The sequence below is a fragment of the Crocodylus siamensis genome, chromosome 5 (genome assembly GCF_052110815.1).
Source record: "Crocodylus siamensis isolate JL-2025a chromosome 5, ASM5211081v1, whole genome shotgun sequence".
Lineage (NCBI taxonomy): Eukaryota > Metazoa > Chordata > Crocodylia > Crocodylidae > Crocodylus > Crocodylus siamensis.
The window spans coordinates 154,920,897-154,948,171 of record NC_143399.1 but is presented as its reverse complement, the minus strand read 5'-3'; the positions used below and the strand labels follow the sequence as shown (position 1 = coordinate 154,948,171).

The 27,275-nt window shown below is 44.1% G+C and overlaps 1 protein-coding gene across 3 annotated transcripts in view; it reads left to right on the top strand.

The window, feature by feature from the left end:
* Positions 1-9,720: 9,720 nt before the first annotated feature.
* The window catches only part of SP4 (Sp4 transcription factor), a 37,878-nt gene continuing 20,323 nt past the window's right edge, over positions 9,721-27,275 (top strand). The window contains exons 1-4 of one of the 3 annotated variants that reach the window (XM_090046798.1): positions 9,721-9,905; positions 10,513-10,616; positions 11,077-12,634; positions 24,111-24,428. In XM_090046798.1, the coding sequence (XP_089902924.1) occupies positions 9,899-9,905; positions 10,513-10,616; positions 11,077-12,634; positions 24,111-24,379 (1,938 nt within the window). In that variant the 5' untranslated portion in view covers positions 9,721-9,898 and the 3' untranslated portion in view covers positions 24,380-24,428. Of the gene's footprint in view, positions 9,906-10,085; positions 10,399-10,512; positions 10,617-11,076; positions 12,635-24,110; positions 24,429-27,275 lie in introns of those variants that run through there. The other 2 variants (XM_090046796.1, XM_090046797.1) reach the window with 2 other exon arrangements.

Below are 27,275 nucleotides of genomic sequence, written 5' to 3'. Positions count from 1 at the left end.
GATTTTGTTTTCTTAATTGTCTCCCATTTTCATTTTTTAAAGAAAACTCTGAAAATTACTGTAATATTCTTTTATTATCATATAGGCACTGTTGCTTAGTCATCCAACTCCAATTAATTCTTAAATAAAATGTCATTTGTTACTTAGGGCTATATTATATTAATATTGTGTGCACCTGCTCAGCTAGTACCTGAAACAGTCGTTTATGGTGTTAAGAACTTGTTTATCCAAACTGCATCCTTTTAATCAATTAAATTTGTTATTAGTATTTTACTAGGATTTTTTAAAATTTCAGGAAATCATGTACTATTTAAAGAATAGAGATTAAAGTGTATTTAAGATGCAAATGGAATCATTTTGCCGTATTTTGCTCTACTAGGGTGCCCTTCTCCTTTTAAAGAGCTGAAACCCTAGGGGTGAGTTGAAAGCCCACCTGATGGTTATCAGGGTACCCAGAACAAGCTAGTGGCCCACACCGGCCAGCAGTCAGCTGACCAGAAGGGGCAAGGCCTGGCTTCTAGGGCTGAGGCCAGGAAGGCAGTTACCTGCCAGCAGCCAAGGGGGAAGGAGCTCTCCCAGGGCTAGCAACGGGGAGAGGCCTGACTGCAGGAGTGGCTTCTGAGACTTTTTTGAGGGACAGTGTATCCCCCGGTATGGTTTGAATGATGTTGTAGCCAGACGGCTCCAATTTGTTACAGCCCAGGGGCTTTTGTTTTGTTTACTGTTGTATAACACCGGTGGTTTGGGTAAGACTATTAGAGGAAGGAGGAGGCCTCACAGGGGGCTCACAGCAGCGTGGGGAACCTGGTGCCAGAGAGGGTGCAGCATTTGGGGTGCATGGACCCTAATTTGAGGTGCACAGACCTCAGCGCCAGAGAGGGCACAGCATTTGCAGGGCTGTGGGGTGCAGAGCGAGACAGGGCTGTGGAAAGCCCATGGAGGATAAGGGGGCCAAACTGCAACAAGGCCCAGACCAAACAATGTCAATACTATCTGTGAGGCTTGGGGCATGATAAAGGGGTGGTTGGAGCTACGCATAGCCCATAAGGCTAGGGTTCCCTGAAACATCCATTGTGACATCTATCTTGGAGTGGGACCCACCAGGGGTCCACAAACGCATGGGGTCCAGAGAATCAGTCAAGACCATGTCCAAGAGGACTGAAAGGCAGCTTTCCTATCATTCATTCAATCAAAGATGTGGCGTGCGAGAATAGAGGGTGCCCACTGGGCCAACTTGGCATGGTAAGGGGACCTTGAGGACATCACGGCCATTGTGCAGGACCTCATCCCATGACACTTCTTTACATATCTATTTGAAGCTCAAAGATGTAAATCCTTTATCCCATGCCCCTACAGTATCTGGGACCTGACACTTCCAGGAAGCATGCCTGCTATTCCTCTAATGAAAACCAACATGTCAGTTAAGAGCTTAGTTATTACCTCTCTCTACTGCTCTATTGCTGACTTCTCATCTCCCCTTCTATAAGTGTAACCTGTATCTATCCTTGAAGCTCTTAAGAATTGGCCATTGAATTTGCAGTCATTGAACCTACCTTCCATCTTCTTGACTTAAGGAGTGATAGCTTAGATTTGTAAAGGTATACAGGCATTACTTCAGTCAGTACTGCAAAACCTGATGCTACTTCCATTTAAATCAACAAGAGATATCCACTGATTTGATGTAAGGTAAATCAAGCCTCAGAGGACTCAGGACTCAGTCTAGACAGCAGAAAGTGCAGGGCCCCAAGGATGGTGGGGATCTAAGACCACTGCACCAAGAAGGAAGAGAAGAGTGGTGGTTGGTGACTGCCTTCTGCAAGGGACACAAGCAATAATTTGCCATCTGGATTTGGGGTCCCTGAAAATGTGCTGTTTGCCTGGAGTTCATATTCAGAATGTTACAGAGACTGCCAGAGCTCATCCCTCCCTCAGACCACTACCCTTTCCTGGTTGCCTGGCAGTAGCACCAACACTACTGCCAGGAATGACACTGAGCAGATCAGAAGAGACTACAGGGCTCTTGGCAGAAGAATTAAGGAGCTTGTAGCACAAATGGTGTTCACCTCAGTCCTCCCAGTGGAAGACAAGGGCCCAGGCAGGGACCATTGTATCAGGGAAATAAATGTGTGGCTGAGATAGTGGTGTTGACATGAAGCCTTTGATTCTTTGATAATGGATGGATGTTCTGAAGGGGAGAATTGCTATCAAGAGATGGAACCAGAACGGGGAACAGGATCTTTGTGCACTGTCTGGCCAGCCTAGTAAAGAGGGCTTTAAAACATCTACCAGGGATAGTGAACAAAAACCCTCCAGCAGAACACCAAACAATCCAGAGAGGAAAGGACTGAAACAAGAAGCTCAACTCTCAGATATGGCCAGAGAACCGCGGACAAGTAGGGCAGCAACAAGGGGAGCAAAAAGGGAACAAGTAGGTCAGAATGCAAAATAAGTCCTATGTGTGTAAACAAATGCAAGAAGTATGGAGAACAAACAAAATGAGCTGGAAGTCAAAGCCTATGAAAAGAACTGACAGGTATCACAGAAACCTGGAGGGACAGCTTTTATAACTGGAATGTCAACATTAAGAGCTAGACTGTTTTGGAAGGACAGGGCTGAGAGAAAAGGTGGTAGCATCACCTTGTGTAACAAAAATGCATGAATTTGTTTCCTGCTTCAGGAGGAAGAAGATGGGAGAGCAGAATATATTTGGGTGAAGATAAAAGGTGAAAGATACAGCACTGATATAATAATGGGGATTTATTATAGGTCACCAAGTCAGAAAGACAAGGTGGATGAGGCACTCTTCAAAGAGTTGACAAAAGTAATCCAAAAGTGATGAGATGGTGCCAATGAGAGATTTCATTTTTTCAGAAATCTGCTGGAAGAACAATGCAACCAAACATGAAATGCCCAGCAAGTTCCTAACTTGTGTGAAAGAAACTTTCTGATCCAGTATGTTGAAGATATAACGAGGAGATCATGTCTCTTGAATCTTGTCCTGATCAACAGGAAAAAATTGGTGGAGGATGTAAAGGTGATAGGGAAACTTAGGAGGGAAAACACCTTTTTCTTTCTTGAATCAGCGAACAGAAAACAGACTGATGGCTTGAAGTTTCAGCAATGTGGGCTTAGACTGGATATCAGGAAAAATGTCTTTCTGTTAGAACAGTGAGATATTGGAACAGACTGCCTAGGGAAGTTATGGTAACACCTCAATGGAGATGTTAAGGAAGCGGTTGGACAAGCCTTGGTCAGGGATGATCTAGTACTAGTTATGCCTATGCTCTAATTGAGTATTTTCAATGCTTCTAGGCTTCACTACATGCATCTACATTGCAATTAATGCTATTTGGCTTTAATGCACAGTAACTTTACTGTGCAGTAGACTAATTTACTGCGCAGTAAGCACCTATACATGCAGGTGGTTTCACCTTACTGTGCAGTAGAGTAGTTTACTGAACAGTGAAGCATCTCATGTAGACATAGCCAGTGATTATCACATGGGGCTAGGAGATAATTTTTTTCCCCTCCTGTTGCTACATTTCATAGACATTAGGGCTGGAAGGGACCTCGGGAGATCATCGAGTCCAGCCCCCTGCCCAAAGGGCAGGAAGTCAGCTGGGGTCCTAGGATCCCAGCAAGATAAGCGTCCAATTTACTCTTGAAGGTGTTCAATGTAGGTGCTTGAACCACCTCTGCTGGCAGACTGTTCCAGACCTTGGGGGCTCGGACAGTAAAGAAATTCTTCCTTATGTCCAGCCTGAAGCGGTCTTCCAGGAGTTTGTGACCGTTCGACCTCATCATCCCTTGGGGCGCTCTGGTGAACAAACGTTCCCCCAGATCCTGGTGGTCACCCCTGATAAACTTATAGGTGGCCATCAGATCACCCCTGAGCCTGCGCTTTTCCAGGCTAAAGAGTCCCATGGCTCTCAGCCTGTCATCGTAAGATCTGTTTTCCTGACCTCTGATCATGCGCGTGGCTCTCCTCTGGACTCTCTCAAGCTTCTCCACATCCTTTTTGAATTGTGGAGCCCAAAACTGGACGCAGTACTCCAGCTGCGGCCTCACCAAGGCCGAATACAAGGGGAGAATGACGTCCCGGGATTTGCTCGAGAAGCATCTATGGATGCAAGCCAGCGTTTTGGTCGCTTTACTAGCCGCAGCATCGTATTGGAGGCTCATGTTCATCTTGTGGTCAATGATGACCCCCAAGTCTTTCTTCTGTAGTGCTATCCAATGTAGCACTGCCGAGCCTATAAGGATGCTGCAGGTTTTTCCTCCCAAGGTGGAGAACCTTGCATTTTTCGGTGTTAAACACCATCAGGTTCTCGTCCGCCCATTTGAGCATGTCCAGGTCAGCCTGGATCACCGGCCTATCTTCTAGCGTGGATGCTTTGCCCCAAAGTTTGGTGTCATCGGCGAACTTGGCCAGTCCACTCCTGACTCCAATGTCCACATCATTAATGAAGATGTTGAACAGGATGGGTCCCAGGACAGAGCCTTGAGGGACCCCACTGGTCACAGGGCACCACGATGAGTGACTGCCATCAAATACAACCCTCTGGGTCTGACCACGGAGCCAGTTCCCCAGCCAGCGGATCATGGTGGAGCCAAGGCCACAACTGGGCAGTTTGGCCAAGAGGTGATCGTGGGATACCAGATCGAAGGCTTTTTAGAAGTCAAGATATATGACATCAATCTCTTCTCCCTTGTCCAGGTGATAGGTCACCTGGTCATAGAAGGAAATGAGATTGGTCAAACAAGACCTACCCGCAACAAACCCGTGCTGGCTATCCCTTAGAATGTTAGCCTGGGCCAGTCCCTCAAGGATGGCCTCCTTAATAAACTTTTCTAAGATCTTCCCCAGGATAGAAGTCAGGCTAATGAGCCTGTAGTTAGCCAGATCCACTCTCCTCCCTTTCTTGAAGATCGGCACCACATTGGCCTTCTTCCAGTCTTCGGGCAGTACACCAGAGCGCCAGGAGTTTTCAAAGATCCATGCCAGGGGCTGGTCTATGATGCTCGCCAGCTCCTTGAGTACCCTGGGCTGCAGATTGTCAGGGCCAGCTGACTTGAAGGTATCCAGCTTCTCAAGGTGTTCCTTCACGAGGTCACCATTTATGGAGGGTAGGGGATCCCCATCACCCGGATCTCCCTGTCCCATAGCAGGCATGGGCATCCCATGGGACTGATGAAAGACTGACGCAAAGTACCTATTTAATAGGTTGGCTTTTTCCTGGGCGTCAGTTGTCAGTTGCCCCATCTGGTTTAGCAGGGATCCAACGTTGCCCTTGCTTTTCCTCCGGCTCCCCACATATCTGAAAAAGGACTTTTTGTTGTCCTTGATGCTTGAAGCTAGTTGGAGTTCAGGTGCAGCCTTGGCTTTCCTGGTTTGCTCCCTGCAGGACCGGACCAGTGCAGAATAATCCTTCTTGGAGGTGAATCCCGTCCTCCATCCTTTGTAGGCTTTCCTTTTTAGCCGCAGGAGGTCCACTACGTCCCTAGAGAGCCAGGAGGGCTGCTGTGCCTTCTTGCTGCCTTTCCTCTGTGTTGGAATAGATTTAGCTTGTGCATTGAGTATCGCTTCCTTGAGAAGCAACCACTCTTCTTGAACTCCCATCTCCCTGGGGTCATGGTCCCTGAGGGCCTGACCGACAAGCCTCTTGAGCTTGTCAAAGTTGGCTTTTCTGAAGTCAAGGACTTCTGTGTTGCTGACTGACTTGCCAGCTTTACGGCGGATGGTGAAGGTGATCAGCTCGTGGTCGCTGTCACCCAACTTCCCATCAATCACTAGGTCATCGATTAGGTCGTCCCCCGTAGCCAGTACCAGGTCGAGCAGCGCTTTGCCTCTCGTTGGCCCATAGACTTCTTGAGTCAGGTAGAGGTCATCCATGCATGAGAGAAAGCTTTGCGACTGCTCGGATTTTGCTGAGTGATCTTCCCACGAGATGTCCGGGTAATTGAAGTCACTCATGACCACCAAGGTCCTGGAGCAAGCGGCCTCAGTCAGTTCCCGGGCGAACTCCTGGTCAAGCTCAGGACTTTGAGTGGGAGGTCTGTAGTAGACTCCCACCGTTGTGTCCCCTGTGCCGTGTTTTTCCCACGAATTTTTACCCAGAGGGTCTCTAGCTGTCCATGTCGGTCACCAACATCAGCTTCAAGGGACATGTAGCTTTCCTTCACATAGAGAGCTACACCCCCGCCCCTTTTGTCAACACGATCCCTCCTGTACAGGGTATAGCCCTCTATACCCGTGGTCCAGTCATGGGTGGAGTCCCACCAGGTCTCCGTTATCCCAGTGACGTCATAATTCTTTGCACTGAGCAGGAGGACAAGCTTCTCCTGCTTGTTACCCAGGCTCCTGGCATTAGTGTACAGGCAGGCAAGTGTGCCCTTAGGGGCTCTTGCCTTGCCCACAGATTGTGCCAGGGCTGGGGCAGGGGTGGGCTCCCTTAAGTGCCTAGGTCTGCTGGCTTTGCAAGAGTCGCTCAGTGGGCCAGCAGTGGCAGTAGTCCCCCCATCCCCCAGCGGGCTTAGTTTAAAGCCCGGTGGAGCAGGTCAGCCAGCCTGGCTGAGAAGAGCCTCCTCCCCAGGGGAGAGAGGTGGAGGCCATCTCTTCCCAGCAGCTCGCTGCCTCTCTCACCAAAGAGCGGGCTGTGGTCATGGAAGCCAAAGCCTTCCCAATGACACCAGCTCCGCAGTCTTTGGTTCACTGCGTGGATCCTCCTCTCCCTCCTCAGCCCATAACCCTCATGAGTCAAGGTATGTTTGGGTGTGCGGTTTTTTTTGTCCTTTAGAAGCATTGGGGGCTGGCTGTAGCTAAGGCTGGGGATTTTGACCTGAGTATGCCAGTGTTCCTGCTGGGACTTCAACCTGGAGGTTCCTGGCTAAAGGGTCTTCCCCCTCCACTCAGGGTCAGACCAATCACCACATTTGGGGGCAGGAAGGAATTTTACTCCATAGTCAAATTAGTACAGTCTGTGCGGGTTTTATCTTCCTTTGTAGTAAGAGGCATGGCCACCTTCTAAGGGGCATGGCAAATGCTGAGATGAAGGAGTTTCTCTTACTGAGGCGCAGCATTGTGGAATGCGTGACTCCAGAATCCCCCTACATGAATCCCCTCCATGTCTGCAGACATGCACCCTAGACATTTCCCTGCAGGCATGGAGCAGGGAGCCAGGCTTCCCTGCTCTGGGCCTGCAGGGGAATGCCTGGCGTGTGCATCTGCAAGCACATAGCTTCCCCATTCCACACCTGCAGATGCAGGACCCAAATTGAAGCCAGGATCAGGTCCCTGAAGCCCCAAACTACTGCCAAGGATGGCTGGAGAGTATAGGCTGTCTTAGGCTGCCTGCACTCCCACACCATAATCAAACAGATGCCTGCTACAAAAAGGCAGTAAAAAATATTACTAGCAATTGTTGCAGCCACCGGAATGAATGTTTGCTTGGGTTTTGTGCTGCCATAAAAAATTTTACGTTGGCAAAAGGGTGATATCTGTTTGCAGCCTAACTGTCCACTTCTGTTGAAAGAGTTTATATTCATTGACATAATGAGGTTAAAAACAATTGCTTTAGCTGACTTTTGCAGTATCTTCTTGTTTCCCACATCTAAGTAAACACATTTTGTGTCTAAGAAAGCTTGCAGAATGCATGGCTCATCTAACATCCTTCTCAACACTAAGGTTGGCCCAATAAAAGACATTACCTGGCCTCACAAATTTTGCTTCTCACACCTGGACCATCACAACTAGAAACAGCACCACCCATTTCCCACCATGGTTTCTACCACTGTCACTCCTCTCTCCTTCAATCATTCTTTAATAGGGTTTTCATAGCCCACACTTTGTGCTAGATTTTCAGAGGTACTTAGGTGCCCAGAAAGGCAGAAATAGGCCTCATAGGATTTTCTAGAAATTGCTAATCAGGTTAGGAATATAACCATCTATATCTATCTGTACAGATGTATCTATGTAGATATATAGAGATATATAATATGTATCTGTCTGTCTGTCTATCTCTAGCATTTAGCATGGGAACTTGAAAACTGGCAGGGAAGGAGAGTCCCTGAGATGAGATCACAAAGGTGCTCTGTACTATCCCCATAAAACCCACTAGTTGTTGTGGTGTGATGCATGTAAAGGTAAGCAGACATAACTTCATGTTCAGACCAGTACAGCTTCAAAGCAAAGCTGTAGACATTCCCATGAAAGTGGCCTTGAAATCTTCAAATGGGATTTTTCTTTAGCATTATTTATGCTTAAGGAAAGCCTGAACTTCACTTTTTACTTTTCTTTTATACAGACATACACACATATACGTACATGTGTAAACACACACACTCATCAGTCAATTAGGGTGCGAGAAGCTCCCAAGAACTACGGGAAGCCAGCAACAAATCTAGAAGAGAGCAGTCTAGAAGAAAGGAGCTGCAGTCCTGATACTTCTAGATGTCATGCAGAAATACCAGGACCATGGCTCCTTTCTTGCAGACTTCTCTCTTCTAGATGTGTTCTTGGCTTCAGACAGTTCTTGGGAGCTCTCACACCCTAGTTGACATTTGAGCCTGGGGGATGGTGAAAAAGCTTCTTTTCCCATTTGTAAGGAGTGAGTTGACTGCAGATCTGTCCCCTTTTCCCAGTGTTCAATGTCTTATGGAAGGGGTGTGCAACTTTCGGCTCTGCAGACCAACTGAGTGGTGTGGAGGCCTGGAGCAGTTGGGCTGGGAGCCCGCACTGCCTCAGGGGCCAGGGTCAAGCCCAGCACCCCATGCCCAGGCAGGTACACAGGGTGGCGCAGGCCCCAGGGCTGTAGTGGACGGTTGGGATAGGGGTGTCCTGCCCCGGGCTGGGATGTGCTGTGCTGGGCGACCTTCGCACGTGCTGTCCAGCCCCATGCCTCGGGACTGGACAAAACCCGGCGGGTGCCTAGAGCGCTCGCGCTCCCGCACCCGCAGGCTTCTCCGGCCGGGGAGGCGGGTGACAGCTCCTCCCTCAGTCTACACTGGTCCGGGACCCCGAACCCCTCCGCAGCCCGGCCCCGCCCCCGCTTGTTAGGCGGACAAGGCGGAAACTACAGATCCCGGCATGCCACGCGCGCCCCAGCCCGTCGGCAGCAACATCATGAGTCTCTCTCCTTCCAGTGTCCTACACCCCCGGCCGCTGCGGTGGGGGGGGCGAACATCGCTGCTGGGCGGGAGGAAGTGCCGCGGTTTCTCCCCCGCCAGCGGGAGTGACTGGGTAGTGGCGCCGAGGCAGGCTCCAGCCGCGGCCCCACAGAGCTCCCCTTGCAGCCGGAGGAACTGACTGCCAGGGTTGCGGGGGAGCTGGCGGCGCCTCGCCTTCCCGCGCGCTGTCAGTTAGGCGGCGCGAGGCGACCGGCAGCCTCCTGTTTGGCTGGCGGCGCGCGGGCCCCGCCCCCCGCGCGTTTTCTGTTGTTGGCGCGCGCTGCCAATCAGCCGCCCGGGCTTGGGAGTGCGCTGCTTCCCAGCGGGCCCCGCCCCCGCCCCCGCCCCCGCCCCCGCCTGGCCCGGCGCTGTTAGGTCTGAAGCCGCTGGAAGGCGCCTGGCCCGGCCCGGCCCGGCCCAGCCCCCTGTGCCCGCCCCGCCCCTGGCCCTGCCCGCGGCGGGTCCCGGCACCGCCCCCTGGCCCCGGCGGCTCGGCTTCCCGCGCGGGCCCCGCCCCCGCCGTCAATCAGCGGCAGCGGCGGGCGGAGAGACTGGCAGCTACGCCACAGCCCAGCGGCGGCCATTCGTGGAAAAATAGGCCGGGCCGCTCCTCCCAGCTCCGGCTGCGACCGGCCTTCTCCCCGCTACCCCCACCCCACCCTCCGCCTCCTCCTCCGCCTTCTCTCTCCTCCCCCCCAGAGCGAGCGGCGCCTCCGCGGGGCATTAATGCGGGATGAGCGGTACGTAACCCCCTCCCTGCCAGCCTCCCCCGAGCCCTCCCCTGCCTGCCTTTGCCCGCCCCTCCCGGCCTCCCTCCCCCGGGCCCCTTTCTTCTCCTGCCCCGGCCCGCGCTGTCCCTCCTCCTCCATTCCCCCTTTCTTTCCTCGCCCGCCCGCCCTCCCTGCGCATCCCTCCCTCCGTCCCTCCCTGTGCCGCTTCCTCCCTCCCATGCACAGCCCTCCTCCGGCCCCCTAAAGCATCCACGGCCATTCAGTGGCCCTGGATGCTTTAGGGGGCAGGAGGAGGAGGACCGTGGGTGGTGTGTGTGTATATGTCTTTTTTTTTAATTTTTTTTTTCCTTCTTTTTTTTCCCCTGCTGTCTGAGGGAAAGGAAACCATCCCTCCCCTTTCTGGGTGTTACCGCTCCAGCCCCAGTGGGTTGGGTTTCAAACCACGTTTTTCAGACACGGTTTTTTTGAGCATGATGGTTCAGGCTGTCACATTCACCCAGAGGTAAAATCCTGGGGGCTGACCCTCCCTCCCCCCCCCCCCAAAGGAGGTGCAGGATAGGTTTGTTCATTTGCAAACAAAGGTGACTAACCTTTGACACTTGGTATTTTTTTGCAGATCAAAAGAAGGAGGAGACTATGCCCTCTGAGGGAGAGAAATCTCCCGAGGAGCCAGAAAATAACAACAACAATAATAAAAAAGGCAAAACTGGAGGCTCTCAGGTAATGCATGTGCACACGCGCTTGCACCCAAATGGGGAAGTGCCCCACACTCTACTCACATTTCAAATGTAACGTGCAGTTAAGCTGCACTTCCTGCTCCAGGCATCTTTCTTTGGGGTGGGTGAAATGCTTTGCTGCTTGGACTTGGTTTTTTGACTGGATTTTACAGTGATCTGCTCCTTGCTTTATATTGAGTTTGTAAGGGAGTGACTGGATGGAGGGAGAAATATTTTGGTTGTAGTCTAATTTATTGGCAATCAGTGACTTTGTGTTTTAAAACTTATGTGAGGAGTTAAGAATATACTTCCCCATTCAGTAGTGTAGGATCTGTGTAGTAAAACACTTTGAATGTTTTTGGGTTTTTTGTGCTTCCTCGGTAAATTTGGGTAGTTGAGCATGAGTTGAAGTTACTTCTGACAGTTCATCTAAATCTGCTACTATTTTCTCTCTTTGCGGGTAGGATTCTCAGCCTTCACCTCTGGCTTTGCTAGCAGCCACTTGCAGCAAAATAGGGACACCTGGTGAGAATCAAGCAACTGGACAGCAGCAGATTATTATAGATCCAAGCCAAGGTTTGGTGCAGCTTCCAAATCAACCACAACAGTTAGAATTAGTAACAACTCAGCTTTCTGGAAATGCTTGGCAGCTTGTAGCTGCTGCTCCTTCTGCTTCAAAAGAAAATAATGTTACTCAGCAAGGATCTTCTGTCACTTCAAGCGCACCAAGTCCTACCAGTAGCAACAATGGAAATACATCTCCTTCAAAAACTAAATCGGGCAATTCTTCTTCAACAACCCCGGGACAATTTCAAGTTATTCAGGTGCAGAATCCAAGTGGTAGCGTCCAGTACCAAGTGATCCCACAGATTCAGACAACAGAAAGTCAACAAATTCAAGTCAATCCTGCTAATGCTACAAATCTGCAAGACTTACAGGGTCAAATTCAACTCATCCCCACAGGGAATAATCAAGCTCTTCTCTCAGCTGCAAATAGGACGGCTTCAGGGAATGTTATTACTCAAAACCTAGCAAATCAGACCGTTCCAGTCCAAATTAGGCCTGGTGTTTCTATACCACTGCAGCTGCAGACTATCCCTGGTACTCAGGCACAAGTTGTAACAACCTTGCCTATAAACATTGGAGGAGTAACTCTAGCATTGCCTGTGATAAACAACGTGGCTGCTGGGGGAAGTTCTGGACAGGTTGGACAGCCTACTGAGAGTGGGGTTTCCAATGGAAATCAGTTGGTATCTGCTACACCTGTCACTACTGCCTCTGCTAGTACTATGCCAGAATCACCTTCCTCCTCTTCCATCTCTACAACCACTGCCTCAACATCTCTGACTAGCAGTGACACTTTAAGCTCTGTAGAAACAGGCCAGTTTTCAAGCACCACAGGCAGCAGTTCTGAACATACCACTGAAGAACCTCAAACAACTGCTACTGAGTCTGAAGCCCAGAGCTCGAGTCAGCTTCAGTCTAATGGACTACAGAATGTGCAGGATCAGTCAAGTTCACTTCAGCAGGTGCAAATTGTAGGTCAGCCTATTCTGCAACAAATACAGATCCAGCAGCCTCAGCAGCAGATTATTCAGGCTATTTCACCACAGTCATTTCAGCTCCAGTCAGGGCAAACTATTCAGACCATACAACAGCAGCCTTTGCAAAATGTTCAGTTGCAAGCAGTGAGTCCTACTCAGGTGCTCATCAGGGCTCCAACTTTAACACCATCAGGGCAAATCAGCTGGCAAACTGTGCAGGTTCAGAATCTACAAAGCCTTTCAAATTTGCAAGTTCAAAATGCTGGGTTACCCCAACAATTAACCATTACCCCAGTGTCTTCGAGTGGTGGCACAACTATTGCCCAAATTGCCCCAGTGGCTGTTGCTGGTACTCCAATCACACTGAATGCTGCGCAGCTTGCTTCAGTGCCTAACCTTCAGACAGTAAGTGTTGCCAACTTGAGTGCAGCAGGTGTTCAAGTTCAAGGAGTTCCTGTTACCATAACAAGTGTTGCAGGTGAGTGCCCCACGGCACAACTTTCGTATGTTTATTTTAACAGTATGGGGGAAAGGAGGCTTTTGCCAGCATTTCTAAATTTAAGAAGTGTCAGATCATTAAAAAGAAATAAAAATAAATGTGAATTTTCATCATGCTTTGGTGATGGGTATATCCAGGTTTCTGTTTGTAACCTTTTTTTAAATATGGAACTTAATAAATTAATTTCAGCACTTTTATGTGTCATTTGAAGTTGAAATTGAAATACGTTAGTATGCTAGGAAAAAGGGACCACTTACTGACTGTTTTCTAAAGGTATATTGCTTGTTTGTTACAGGGGGAGGGGACATTCTTTGGTGTGTGAAGACTCTCATAGGAGTTTCACCAACTACCAAAACCATCTTCAGTTTATCCTGTTGGAAAGCATTGAACTTTCTTGTACTGAAAATTGCTAGTTACTGTTCTTGATTGGGTTGGGTGAGAAAACAGCAAGCAAACTAAATTGATCTTCTGTTGTGGCCTGTGTTCTTCAATAGCAGTTGTATGTGATTTTATTAAATTTGACTTACATGCTACTTCTGTGAGCTGCTCTTCCTGCAGTTAAGGTTTCACAAATACACCATATAAAATATGGCACTTTGAATCTGTTCACATACATAAGCATTATTCACTTACTTTGTTTAAAAATACCTCTCAACTGTGGTTTAGTATCTACTAATAGAATGGATGATTTACCATGCAAGAGTTCAGCAGTGTTTGTTTTTGAAGGTTTGGGAAGAACTGCTTAAGGACCTTTTGATGGTAAATAAGAACTTTGAATAAATGTATTTTTAAAGTCCTGCTATATCTTTGGAACCCTACACCGTCACGCTATGTAAGAAATGTAACTTAAATGCTTAACTTCTGACGCAATATTTCATTTTTTTTTTTTAAGAAAAGGCCTAAGTTGGGCTTCTCTTTAGTAACTTGGTAGTAGAAAGTAGAAGAATTTTCAGTGTAGATTTGAGTCTACTCTGTGCCACGGTAGTTGTTAACTACACTTGCAAACCCTCCCAGTTTCTAAATACAACTCACGGGATACAACATGCAGAGTTTTGCTGGCTGACTGGTCCTGCATCAGTCACCTGGCCTATGGAGCCAAAGAAGTTGCGCACCACTGTATTATAACTTTTTAATAACTAGTTTACGATGAATAACACTATTTGCATATTTTTTGTGGGATATTAATGTGTCTTGCAAAAAAGTAGTGATTGGCTGCCTGTGGTGTCTAATCTCAGTAGGCAAAGTTGAAATGTTAACCTTTGCTCTTAAATTGTTTGATAATCACAAATAATAATGCTATCTGGAGATGGGCTGTATAGTCTATTGTAACAGCTGGAATAGTTAGTCTCTTGTAGTAGAGGAGTTCAGTGACTGCACCTGAAGAAGTTACGGTGACATGAGACTCCTGTTGGTGTTGTTCTAGTATGAGGGGGAGGGGGAAGACTTTTTCTATACGTTCTCCCTAACCGTTTCATTCGCCTATGCAGCATAGATTAGGAATTTGACTAAAAGGGTAATATTCTAAGTACTTTTCTTTTGCCCATGCAACTACATGTGACCTTACCAGTTTCTCACACTCTTGTGCTCGTGCTCTCTCTTTCTCTCTCCTAGGCTTATAAAAGGAAAAAATAATGGCAGGCTGTAAAGCAGATCAAGACTCTGGCTGGTTGTCCTTTCCACCCAAAACATTGCCACATAAAATGCCACACTGGCTTAACTTTGTCTGTTTTTCAAAGTTGTACTACAGAGCTTTATTGACAAAGGATATGAAAAGATTGCACTCTATGGGTTGATGCTGCTCTGCTGGCCATATGGATCCAGTCCTGCCAGCAAAAAGCAGCTTATGGTATCTGGGATAGCTGGTGTAGTTCTAATGACAGAAAAACTTCTGCTGGTGGAACTGCATCCACACCAGAGAGCTTGGCCACCTTACTGCTGCTGCTGCAGTGAAACTGTCAGCAACCTTCATAGCCTGAGCCTTATGAAGGGAGGTAAAATTTTATTTAAGTCTCTTTATGCTCTGAGTATCTACTTATACTTATTTCTTCAGTAGCATATTCATTTCTGAAGGAGTTAATTTTGAATTTACTTGTGCGTTGATGGTGAAAATCTTAAAACATTCAGATTACTGTTAGGAGAGTCCTTAGTTTGCTAATTTTACTATGATTTGTTATCTTATATAGAATTTAAATTGGGGTTTTCTGACTTAATAAGGATTTTACCCTGTTTCCCTGTACCCTGGAGTCCGTCCTATTTTATAAGTTAATACATAATGCTAGGAAAAAAATTATCATTACACACTGATAATATATTTTAGTTGCTACAAATTTGATGTTGGAGGAGGATGGTCCATGTAATTACAATTTTTAATCTTAAATTTAGTTCAGATGTTGTTTACCTTTTACTAAATTTTGGTGTTTCTGAAATCAATTAAAATAATCTAGCAAAATCTAGGCTGTAGAATTGAACCATTCTAAATATCTGTATTCCATTGTAATAGATCCAGGAGCATAGAATTGCTTTTCTTTTAGAGATTGTTCTCAGGTAGTGCAAAATGTTACGATGTTGCTTTCCAAATTCTGTTTTGGCCTATGGCCCTGTCCTAATTGTCTATTTAAGGAAATATTAATGTACCGTTTACTAGCCTGTTAACGTACACATACATCAGATTTACTAAATGACAGTACATAATCTAGCATTTATTCCATTATTCTGTTAATAGACCACGTTCGTAAATAGTATTTATTAGTATTATTTCACTTTCTTGTTGTAAGTAAGTCTCTAAATTTACTGGAGTTCCAAAGACCTGAAACATGCCGTTTTGATATGAGCAATGCAGTTAAGTTTTATTCGAGTCTTATACTGGTTGAGAAGCTTTCTGTCCTAGTATTGTTGTTAACCTGAAACCCTGGGATGCTTGAACAGATGACATCATGGGAGTTGCTCTGGTAACCAGAGAATTGAGGTTGTAACATCTTGTGATGGGTTTTCAAGCAGACTGGAAAAGGTCAGATGCACTTATATATTATCATTGAAGTAGGGTCGGAAGGGGCCTTGTAGATCTTCAAGTCCGACCCCCTGCCTGGGCAGGAGAAAAGACTGGACTCAAATGAGTCCAGCCAGGTAGTCATCAAGCCTCTTCTTAAAGATCCCCAGGGTAGGAGCCAGCACCACTTCCCTAGGAAGTTGGTTCCAGCTCCTAGCTGCCCTAACTGTGAAGTAGTTCTTGCGGATGTCTAATCTAAATCTGCTCTCCAATAATTTGTGTCCATTGTTCCTTGTCATGCCAGGGGGTGCTAGGGGAAACAGTGTCTCCCCCAAACCCTTCTGGTCCCCTAGTGAGTTTATAGACAGTCACCAGGTCCCCCCTCAGCCTTCTCTTGTGAAGGCTGAACAGGTTTAGGTCCTGCAGTCTTTCAATGTAGGGTCTGCCCTGTAGTCCCCGGATCATGTGGGTGGCCCTCCTCTGGACCCTTTCAATGTTGTCCACATCTCTCCTGAAATGGGGCGCACAGGACTGGACGCAGTACTCTAGCTGTGGCCTGGAAAGCTTCTTTAGCCAAATGCTGAATTTGAAGGCCACAATCAGATTGTGGCTTAAAATGTGGAATTAGCTGAAAAGATCCCTGTAGTTTAGTCATCCTGAGTGCTTAAAGATGCACAGATGTTGTTCTTGAAGTTTGTAAAATGTGTTGTGGTAGGGAGGAGGGGTTGGGTGTTGCAACAAGGACCACAGGATCTTCTATGGACACTCACCAACTATAAGTCCAAGAACTATGGCACTCTTCTAGTAGACTAATAAAAATTGATTTTCACAAGTACTTAGGATCAGAGACCAGACTCAACGTATTTATGCAGTCTGTATTCCAGAATTCACTCTTGCTGTGTTTGAAACTCATCATTTTTCAAAATACGTTATCGCATCTGCACTCCCTAGTGATGCCAAGGAAGGACTACCTAGGAGTGGAGTATAGATAGGTTATATTGGCTTTAATTTCACTGTTACATGAAACAGTGCTGCTATTCTAAAATGCATTTGGCAGTGTTAATACCAGTACATTAAGCTTTCTTTTTTAATCCAAATTTCTTAATTTCCAAAGTAAGTACAACTGAAATTAGGAACTGGAAGACATTTGGATTAAGGTCATTCAGACAGAAACCATCCTTTTGTTTGTTTGGAGTCTCATAGTTGTAACTGTTGTATAGTTTTTGTTTGGCTATATGGCCTCCAGTGTAATACAGATAAGAGTAACACTTATTTTTCTATATTGACACAGATGAAAGGCATTCAGAGTTAGACTCTGTATTTCTCAACTTTTGAACTGCCATAAATTCACTGCTGCACAGATGGTCAATATTTCATATAGTAGGTATAATATATCTGTGGTTCATTAAAATTTCAGTTGGTCTGTTTCATGTGATAAGTCCAAAATTTAAAGCCATATTTATGTGGAAGGAATTGAGATTCTGCACTTTTATGTTGCCCTTCCTTGAGTACTTGAAGCGCATGTGTGTACTATCTCAGTGCTAGATTAACAATGGCTTTTAGAGGCATTTCTGCATAGGAAAAATTGCATTGCATCAGTAGAAGAAAAATGCCACCCTATAGCAGTAGTTAATAGGATGGATACACAGTTTATGTACTGCAGGTTTGAATAAGCACCTCGATGACTGGTATTGCAAAAATTGTCTTGAAGCTAGTTCTAAACAGCAGTCACTTAATGAATGTGTAGAAAACATCCAGTTTGAAAGCTGCCCTAGTAGACTGATTTTTGTACCACATACAGCTTGTGATGCTGCTTTTAGACTATAATGTAAAGGATACAGTCAGTCAGTTTGTAGATCATTCTCTTCTGAAAACTTTGTTCATACACTGTTAATGTTAAAGTGAAACTAAAATCTTGTTGACTGACTTCCTGCCTCTTTTTTTCCAGATAAAAGCCAAAGAACCTGTTCGTATAAAAATCTTGTGGAGAAGGGTATCATTGGGATGGTATTTGTTTTATTGTGGAATTTCTTAGTTTTGAACAGCATTTACAGTGCATCCATAGAACAGTTTTGATCTATGAATATTTTGATAATAGTGGTCAGCCAATAGAGCTTAAACTTAAAAGTTTCTCCCATACAAAGGCCAGGCTTATAGAGCCAATTACTTCAGCTAAAAGAGGAAGCAAGAAAGCTTTAAGTCCTAGTGATCGGATAGTTCTGAGCTACTCATAGTCTTTGACTGTAAGATACTGAACTATGTTGAACAACATGTGGGGCTTTTACATTTCTTTTACATTTGCTTCTATTTATTTGTTTATGTATTTTTCATGTTTGCATTGAGGAAAGTAAAGGTGTCATGCTTGATGAATACAAAGTGAAAAAACATGGCCTAACTTAAATTTGTTAATGAAATGTGCTAAATTAGCTTTTGAAAAGTGCTAAAGTAGCTGCTAAATTAACTTTTTGAAAGAGGTCTCTTTTAAACTAATTCAAAGGTATTACTGTGGAAGGTAGAAGTAGATGTCTTTTCAACTTTGGTTATTGGGCAAAATTCACTGGAAGATTATAGTAATTCAAATGTGTTCTGAATAATTGTAGAGAATGATTTTGAACTCCTGTAGTGCTGTAAGGGACCTCTATATTATTATTCCTATCTATGAGGCAGGACCATCCCTATGGAAACCACTTTTTATACAGATATGTTAGGGTTAACTGTATCGTTGTTCTAACACAAGATGGGATATAACACCCTAACCTACCACAGGTAAAACAGAAGGACAGCAGTGCCCAATGTTATGCTGCTGCCAAGGTTGCTAAAGTATGCACTAGAGATCTAAGAGGTGTGGCTTCATGATTGTTTGCTTAAATTGGTCTCCTTAACTAGGTTTTATGTATGTTCCTTCCCCACCTCTTGAAATAATTATTCTGGTTGTGTGTGTGTGGTAGGCTCTCAAACCTAATATAATTTTTTATAAAACTCAGTAGTCTATAAAACCTAAGTCCATTTGAATTGTGGGTTTCCAAATTCAAATTGTGCATTCAGGACTGCTGCTTCCATAAAACTTGTTTTAGACAATTCATACAGTTGTTTCAGTTGGAAATGCTGGTTATATTTATTTTATTTAGACCCTGTCACGGGTTTGCATGGTGCTTGTGTAGTGGCAAATTCAGAGTCCACTTGATGAGCTTAAGCTTAAGAGGTAGCTGTAGAGAAACCATGTTTCAAATCAATTGGGAATTCCATCTAAGTTTCCTTTTGCTTTACCATCAAGTCAGAACAGGCCATTTGGCCTAGGACTACTGAGACTACAGGATCTTCAAGATGACTAATAGGGATGTTCAGTGATGCCCATAAAATTCAGAATCCATTGCTATAGGAGGCATAAGCTTAAGCAGTCTTATGTCATATACAAAGTCTCAAGGAGAGAGAACTTTGTGTAGAAAGATTTCTCTGTATTCTTGTTTGCTGTTTAGATAGTTTTGCTTCATGACTTAAGCACTTACCTGGTGATATGGGTTGGTTACTTGACTAAAATACTCAGCTAATCCATGAGCTCTGATATTTGCATCAGTAGGTTGCCACTACCACTGAAGCTTTTGTAACTATCTGGCTCTGACATCACTGCAAAAAGCACTAGATTGGCAGCTCAGTTTTATTTCAAACTGTATTTGAAAGATAGTAAACTAATTCTCAGCTGTCTTTCTCTAGAAGAAAGGATTGTTGCCAGTGATAACACCTGTAGGGTTTTTTCCCACCCTAGCAAAATAATAAAGCCTTTGCAATGAGGATCAATCTAAGTTAGGGTCTGCAACTTATAGCCTAGGTGTTTGGATCCAGAGCTGGGAGGCCTTGGTGGCAGGGATCTTTGGTGCTATGCCATGCAGCAGCCAAGCAGCCAAAGAATTCACCTGTGCTGCTCTGCAGAAGGAAATAATGGTGGTAAGAGTGGTAATGGCCGGGTCTTAGGACTGGCCTACCTCTGACCCCCATGGCTGTCTGAGTTGCTGTGTCAGCTCTGGAAGCTGTAGCTGTTAATGCTACCTTGGCTTATCTCGCTTCTAAATGTTTGGCCTCTCTGGAAGCTGTGCAGGGCCAGATGATGTGGTTCTGTGGGCCAGATATAGCTTATGGACCCCTCCTTTCACACTGCTTTTTCAACTGACCCATTTGTTTGGTCAGCCTCTTCAAAATTTTGTTCAAATTCTAAATGGTTAACTACATCTGTTTGATTCTATTAGGTTGATTTCAATTTTTTTCTCACTGAAAGGATTTGCTGTACCTTTTTTTCATTCCACTAATGCTGAGATCTGTCTTTTTTACATAAAATTGCCTAACATCTGACTTTACATGACTGGTGAGAATACTGCAGGATAACTAACTTTAGGTTTACAAGTTACATTTTAAAGCAGTTACATATTATTATAGTTATATGCAGGGTCTCCTTGCAGGATGATTCCAGATTTTCAGGCTGAATTCTTGGAGAAATTACTTTTGTTTCATCGGCTGCACAGACACCTTGACCTAAGAAGTCTGGCTGGGCACAGGGAAAGCGCAGTTCAGGTAAGATTTCCCCAAAGGACCTGCTCAGTCATGGTGGTGGTGGAGCTGATGGTCCTGTACAGCATCCTTAAGGATCAGCCCTTATAGTCTTTAAAGCAGCTGCATGTGGTCACCTGCTCCATAAAACTGAAACAGTATAGTAGTATTGCAGGTTGCCACTACATGTAAGTTGGCTGTAATTAAAGGTTGTTTCAGAGGGAAAGATGTTGGCCTTCAGTCAGAACAGTATGGTACTAAGAAAATTATTGAAGCTCTAAAAATAAGTCATTAAGCTTGGAAGTATAATGAGATGTATAAATGTAAGGAGAAACAAAAAAGCAAGAAAACTTAAATGGCATGGATTAGATATGGAGCTGAAATACTTCGATCTCTCCTACTTCCCCCTTTAATTTGGGGGGGGGGTTGTGAAGGATCATCTTGAAGACATTGTGTTTCTAGGGATGCCTTTACTTACAGATTTTAGTGAAGATAGTTTAAAAGAACCATGCGTTATTCCTTTCCTGAAAATCAGATGTTCCAGTGTTTTGTATAATGCAGGGTAGGGTAGACATGATCAGATAGATTTGACTAGAGATGAAAGTGCATTTGGGGAGATGGCATGGGTCCTGGGCTCTTCTAGGATGAGTATTCTGATGAAACCACCAACAATAAGGGCAACCCACAAGATTTCAGAACAAAACCAGTATTGCAAGTGCCAGATTTAAAAAAAAATAATTACACTGTCTTTAAATCCATGAAACTTGGAAAAATAACTGAATTCTCTTTATTTTTGTTCTGATTTCTTGACATTGTGGATATACTTCATGTTCATGGTTTTCTCTGCGGTCATCCAACTAGAACTTTACTTTTTTATTTAGGAGAGCCAAGGTCATGTTATAATCTGATTCCAGCAGATGGGGGAAAAATACAAAATATGAGTACTGGCAGTAGTGAAAAATTGAGCCTTTTTCTTCACAAGAAAATGGCAGTGGCTTTCAGTGAAAGCACGGAACATCCACTGATGTAGTGTGTACATGAAATGATTTAAATGGAATTAAACTACTTAAAAAATTTCCTCTCTCATTTCTTAATTCCCTTCCAACAAAACAGAGTCCTCTTCCCCAAGAGGAAGAGAGGACATACAATCCAGTCATTATTTTATGATGGATAGTCTATGGCTTCCCTTTTTGTCCTAGAAAATCAGTTTTGTTGATGGTCATAATGTATGCTATTTTAAACGGTGCTTTAAAAAGAGATGGTGTCACTTTCTAAACTGAGAAGTATTTTTGCAGTATTAAAGTAGACTGTTCTACATAAGTGTTTCTGTTATGAAATACTCCACTTTTCATAAATTTAGCTTTGCTTGCTAGACAATGTTAAGTTTGTCTTCAAGTGGCCACCTGCCTGATAGAGGAAAAAAGTAAGGGAAATGGTGGATGGATACAGATGCATTGCAAGAAGAAAAAATACTCTCTTAATTTGGAAGTAGATTAAAACTGCTAGTTTATTCCTACTTGAAGGGAGAAGATGCAGACCACATTATTAATGCAACTACAGAAGTATAAGAAAGCAAATTAAATCTAAAAGTGTAAGACATGGGATTTTGTCACTACTAGAAATTTCTGAGGAAGCTTTTAAGAACTCTGCTTGGGGTTAAGTACAGGTATCGGTAGTAAATTTAATATTCCAATAAAGATGTTTGGATTACCGTAAATCTATGTAAAATAGCTTGTGATTTGTCTGTGATTGATACAACCAAGATAGATATCCTCACTGTGCTTGTAGCTGTGCTTAGCAAAGATGGTAGTGCTGAACAGCATGATGCTATCTCAGATCTGTTGAGTTGGGATATGCTATCTGGATGTGAATTTTTAAAGCTTTTTCATAATACTGCAAACAGAACAAGAGGTTTATTTGTTTTTTGTTGTTTTTGTTTTTTAGAGACGGGTGCTTGTTCTGTCCAGATGAGCAAGTGTTGGGGGAAAAACTGAAATGCATTGCTATCTAGAGTAGTTGCCATATGCTTCCTAACCTTGCTTTGGTTAGCTAGATCAATTTAAGTATTCCAAACCTTGTTTTGAGGGAGATTATTCTCAGGAATAGACGAGAAAGTTACTTTTGCAAAGGGAGACTCGCTAAAAACAAATCCTTGACAATATTACCCTCTTCCTGACAATGACAAGCTGAACTATCTAACCTGTTTTTTCACTGCTTAAAACCACACTTTTTTTCCCCCCAAAGACTGCATGTGGCCATATGGTAACTCTGTTCTTGCCATAAAATAAACTTTATGAGATATGGTGCAGCCCATGTTGTTATTGCAAAGCATAAGGCAGAGAAATTAAAGTGTAAGATATTGAATTTTGGCCACTTAAATGCTTGTAGAGGAAGGTATTTAAGAACATTCTACAGAAACATTTTGGACATTTGGGCCCAGAATCTCTGTTACCAAGTAGTGGAAATTTTGAGGTTTTTTGGGTATGTTCTTAGTATTCTTAGGTGTGTTCATTGATGCATTCACACATACATATAAGCAAACAGATTTGCTTCGGGACCATATTCCAAGAAAGTCATGTCCAGATTCTACCTGAAGGAAATATAAGAAAGTGCCTCAATTGGACTAAATGAAAGACCATTTTTATTTCAGCCTTTGAAGACTTGGTAAATTTTGCAAACATTTGTCAAACATACTGAAGTTATCTTTGTTTCCTCTCCATGGCAGAAGTGGTGAAAGAGGCTAGCGTTATTCTTCGTAATGAAATGATAAAGTGGGAACACCAACGAACTTGCATCTTGACTGTGTACGGCAACAAAACTGGCTAAGGTGACTATACACCTTACTGAAGCAAGGTTTTCAGAAAATTGAAGAAAATTTTAATGATGATTTTTAACCTCCTATGCGCACTTTTGCCCTTTGATTTCTGAGAAACTTTTTTCACTGGATCTCCAGGAAAAAAAAAAGGAAAATCTTTCTTAAGTTGTTTATCAAAATACTTAAAAATCTTTGGTTGATTCTGGTCACTTAATACGTTTGAGTGTAAAAATTGCTTTATAAAATCTTGTCATTTTTCTTTTCCAGTAGGAGACAAATTGTCGCCAATACAATGCAGAAAGATTACAATACAGAAAGTGCCAAAAGTAAACAAATCTGAGACTGTCCTAGTTTTCATGGTGTTCTCCTTTCCTGAGCATCTAATTTATTTCTAAAGTATTTACTGTTTTAAATCTAAATGCATGTTATCTTTAAATTGTCTTCCTTTAAGTCACTTTCTAAAATGTTACAAGCCACATCCAGAACAAAAGTTTGTTGCTGCACTGCTCTTGAGAGTGCTACATGGCAATAAGCATCACAAAAAAGATTTCAGTAGCTCAAGTTTACAGCGTTTATCCTCTCAGCAGCTTTCACCCAGTTTAACTGTGAGGTGATGATTTGCCTACATGTTGCCTAAAAAAGATTATACAGAATTAGTAGTCTATTTCTTCTTCAGAAGGACCCAAAATATGATAAAGCGTTGACATTCCGTATCCTCTGGTGTCCTACAGTAGAGTCTCAGTGTGTATTGTCCTTAGGCCTCTTCAAGAGAACTCAAGAATGAGACATGATTTCTGTTGCCAGCAATCCAACAATTGTATGTGATAGTAAATTTGCTTTCCAGAGACCCAGATGATGACAGATTTGCCAACAAATGTACAGTATCTGGCTAGAGAACACCCATCTCAAGACCAAAGATACTCTGTTTGGTAAAGAAACCCATTTCTGATAATTGGCTTCCCTTCCGTTTGAAGGCATCTATGTCACCTTGAACTGTAGATAGAATTTTGTGTTTTGTTCCGCTCGACACTAAGCTCTGATAACCTTGCCATATCAATGGTTAACATCTTTTTCTGCCACCAGCTTCCCTAGAGGCTTTTTTTCTTATTTCTTAGATCAGGAATTGGTCGCAGTTGCTCTGTTTTTTCCATCTTGTCATGTTGATTATAATTCCCTGATTCTGAAATGGAGGGTGGAAGCAGTACAGAAGCTCCAGCTTGTGCAGAATGTCTGTATCCTCAGGTGGCCAGATGACTGGGAGCATACAGGTACCCATTCTTGTGAGAGCATTTCTCTTGCAGGAGAGATCTTTCTCTTGGAGGGGGTGTTTCCACTTGCTATGGGTCTACTTCTTTTGCCATTTCAAGACCTTGGCTTTATCTAGAACTGTCAAATGTTTTGAGGGGGGAGAGGGGCAAAATTTATGTTAAAAGCCTTCTCTTGTATATGTATGTTTTGGAGGCGGGGTTGGGCAGAGGGAATGGTTTGTACTTGAAATCTTGGTAGGAGAGGAGGTGGCACTTCCAGTTTTTTCAGAGAAAATTATAATTATTTTCTGAATAGTTGTGACCTTGATATTTAGGTTAACACCTTGACTACCTTGCTTAGTATATCTCTCTCATGTCCATGGCATTCAAGTGAAGTGACAGAGATAAAGCTGTTTCAGTCAACTGTTCTGATAGTGGATTTTTAATGAAATTACTTCCTAAGACCTAAACTTGCAGGATTACTTTCAAATAAAAAATATATGGCTACTTGCATTCCAAAGTGTACAGTCAGAACAGTGGGTAGTCTGGTGACTTATCCCTTTGATCCCAAGAATTGCCTTGAAAGCTTATTTTCTCTGATGTAAGTAGTGTGCCAGAGGAACAGTCCTAGAATCTAAATTGACAGCAGTGATCTGTCTCTCCTAGGACAGATGCCAGACTCCACTCAAAACTATACTTCAAGCTATATTTGAATTTTCAGACAACTACTCAAAATTTTTTCTCAAACTGTTTCCTCATGCACGGTTCTGGTCATACTCAAATCAGGATGAGTACAGGCATGATTTAGTATGTTAATTCCCTTTAGACTTGACAGTTTTTAATGCTGATAAATGCTCCAGAATCAGTATGAGATGTCATTTTGTGTCAGTACACAGGGAAACAGACTGGAAATGGATTTCCTGGTAACTGATTCCAGTTCCCTGCTATTACAGGCAAAAGTGTTAAGAGATGGATTTTTCTTAGTTTAAGAAAATGTATATGGAGACTGCAAACCTTTGGAAATAAAATCAATCTGACCTGCAGTATACTCGTTTGATAAAAGAGCCACCTGCCTTCACAGGTCAGTAGATCATGTCAATCAGTTGGGGTCTGTTGGATGTGTGTTACATCTTGCCTACATCTTTCCATGTCCCAGACAAAGGGAGAAGCCTGATAGACAATCCTTGCAGAAAAATCAGTGCCCAGAACAAAGTCTTTGGAGTAAAATGGTCTGCTTGTTACGTTGCACAGTACGAATTGCAATCAGCTGTGCTGCAGAATAGCAAGGTGTGTGCAGTTTGTGTGAATCTTGTTGTTTCCAGGGTTTTGCACAGAATCAAGCAGGGCCATGCCAAGATATGGGTTGTAGCTCAGATGAGATGAGTCACTTGTTATACCTTGCTTGTTATAGTTACAGATGTGCTGTTTCCTCTTTTCATCACTATATTCTACCTCTCAACCAGAAATTTCTAGCTGTTGGTTTTAGGTGGCTATTGAGCAGCTTACACTGTGTGTTCTGAAGAAGTTCAGAAAACACACCTTCCATGAGAAATCTTTATTATTTGAAAAGGAGAGGTTTGCCCTCTGGGCTAGAGGAAAGATCTGTCTTCCATTGCTTCATTCCTGACCATACTGTCTCAGCTCTTGATGTTATTACCAATGTAGTGCGTGTAAAGTTCCCCAAGAGGCTCTGTTCCTTCAGTGGTACCACTGGCTGTCATTTTTCAGAACATTTTTTAACTATCTTGCATTAAAAAATCATGCATGGTGTATCTGAGAGATCTAGGTAATTAGGCCAATTATAAACCAAAGCAGAGCAAGTATAAAAAAATATGACCCGAATGATTTGGGGGGTGGGTTTTTTGGCTAAGTTTAACTGCATACAGGGGCTTTATAGAGTAATGAGTGTTGATTTGAGGACTTAATACAAGTCTTACCTGTAACATGAATTGAGCTTCTTGCTTTCTTTGATTAGGTGAAGACATTTTTGCATCTTTCTTTGAAAACAGGTTGTACGTGTGACTGACATTTAATTACAAAGCAATACCTATGATACAGTTTTTTGGGATCCCAGTAAGTTGTGAGTGAAGGTGTCAAGAAACGAGAAGTCTTTGGTGTTTCCTTGCCCCACTTGTCATGGAAGCATCTTGCATGCTGAAAATAAGAAGACATATTTAAACTAGGCACACACGTGAGCAAATATCCAGTCTAGGAGCTCACAGAAAGAAAATTACCATGGCTCTTTGTCTGACTGACTGTCTGCTTTTCTCTCTCCTCTGGGTGAAGCGGAATGGTTTGGATCTCCTACATACTATCGTTACAGGCCCCCTACCCCAATACTAAAGGTGAGAGGGAGCCAGGGGTCCCTGCAGTCCATGGGACTCGCTAACACGGGAGAAGCCCTGAAGCGAAATGGCAGCCTATCCCAGGTGCAAGTAGTGACTGACAGGCCTGGAGGTGGGGGTGACCCAGCAAGGGACTTAAAGCACAAGTTCCAAGCCAGAGTGGCAGCCTGGCCTTAGGAACTGCAAAGGGCAGAGCTCCAGGAAGGAGCCAGGCTGGGTGACTCAGAGGAAGGACTTTGAGTTGTACGGGAGGCTAAGGAAGCCCTTCATTCTGAACCAAAACCAGATAAGTATTTGGGGCCCTTTGGGCAAAGGTTTCTGCAGGGCAAAATTTAAACCCTGGGAGGCAAAGATTTGGGTTTGGGGTGGACACTCAGGCTTTGGTTTTTGATTACATGAGAGGACCAGTTTGTGTCTCAAGGTGGAGCAGGCCACTGAGCAGAATGCCTGGGGTCATCCCAGATCCTAGGCCCTGCTGTTGGCAGAAGGACTTTGGTGAAAGACCAGCAGGGATTGAGAGTGCAAGCCCGGAGCCTATTGAGGGCTGAGGCACAGCAAAGACTGGAGTGCAAACACAGAACCTGTGAGTGAGACCAGAAGCCCAGAGACCATGAGGGCCAGAACAAGGACCCAGAGCCATAAGGGGATAGTCAGAGCTGGGACTCGGGAGCTTGTGGTCCTAGGACAA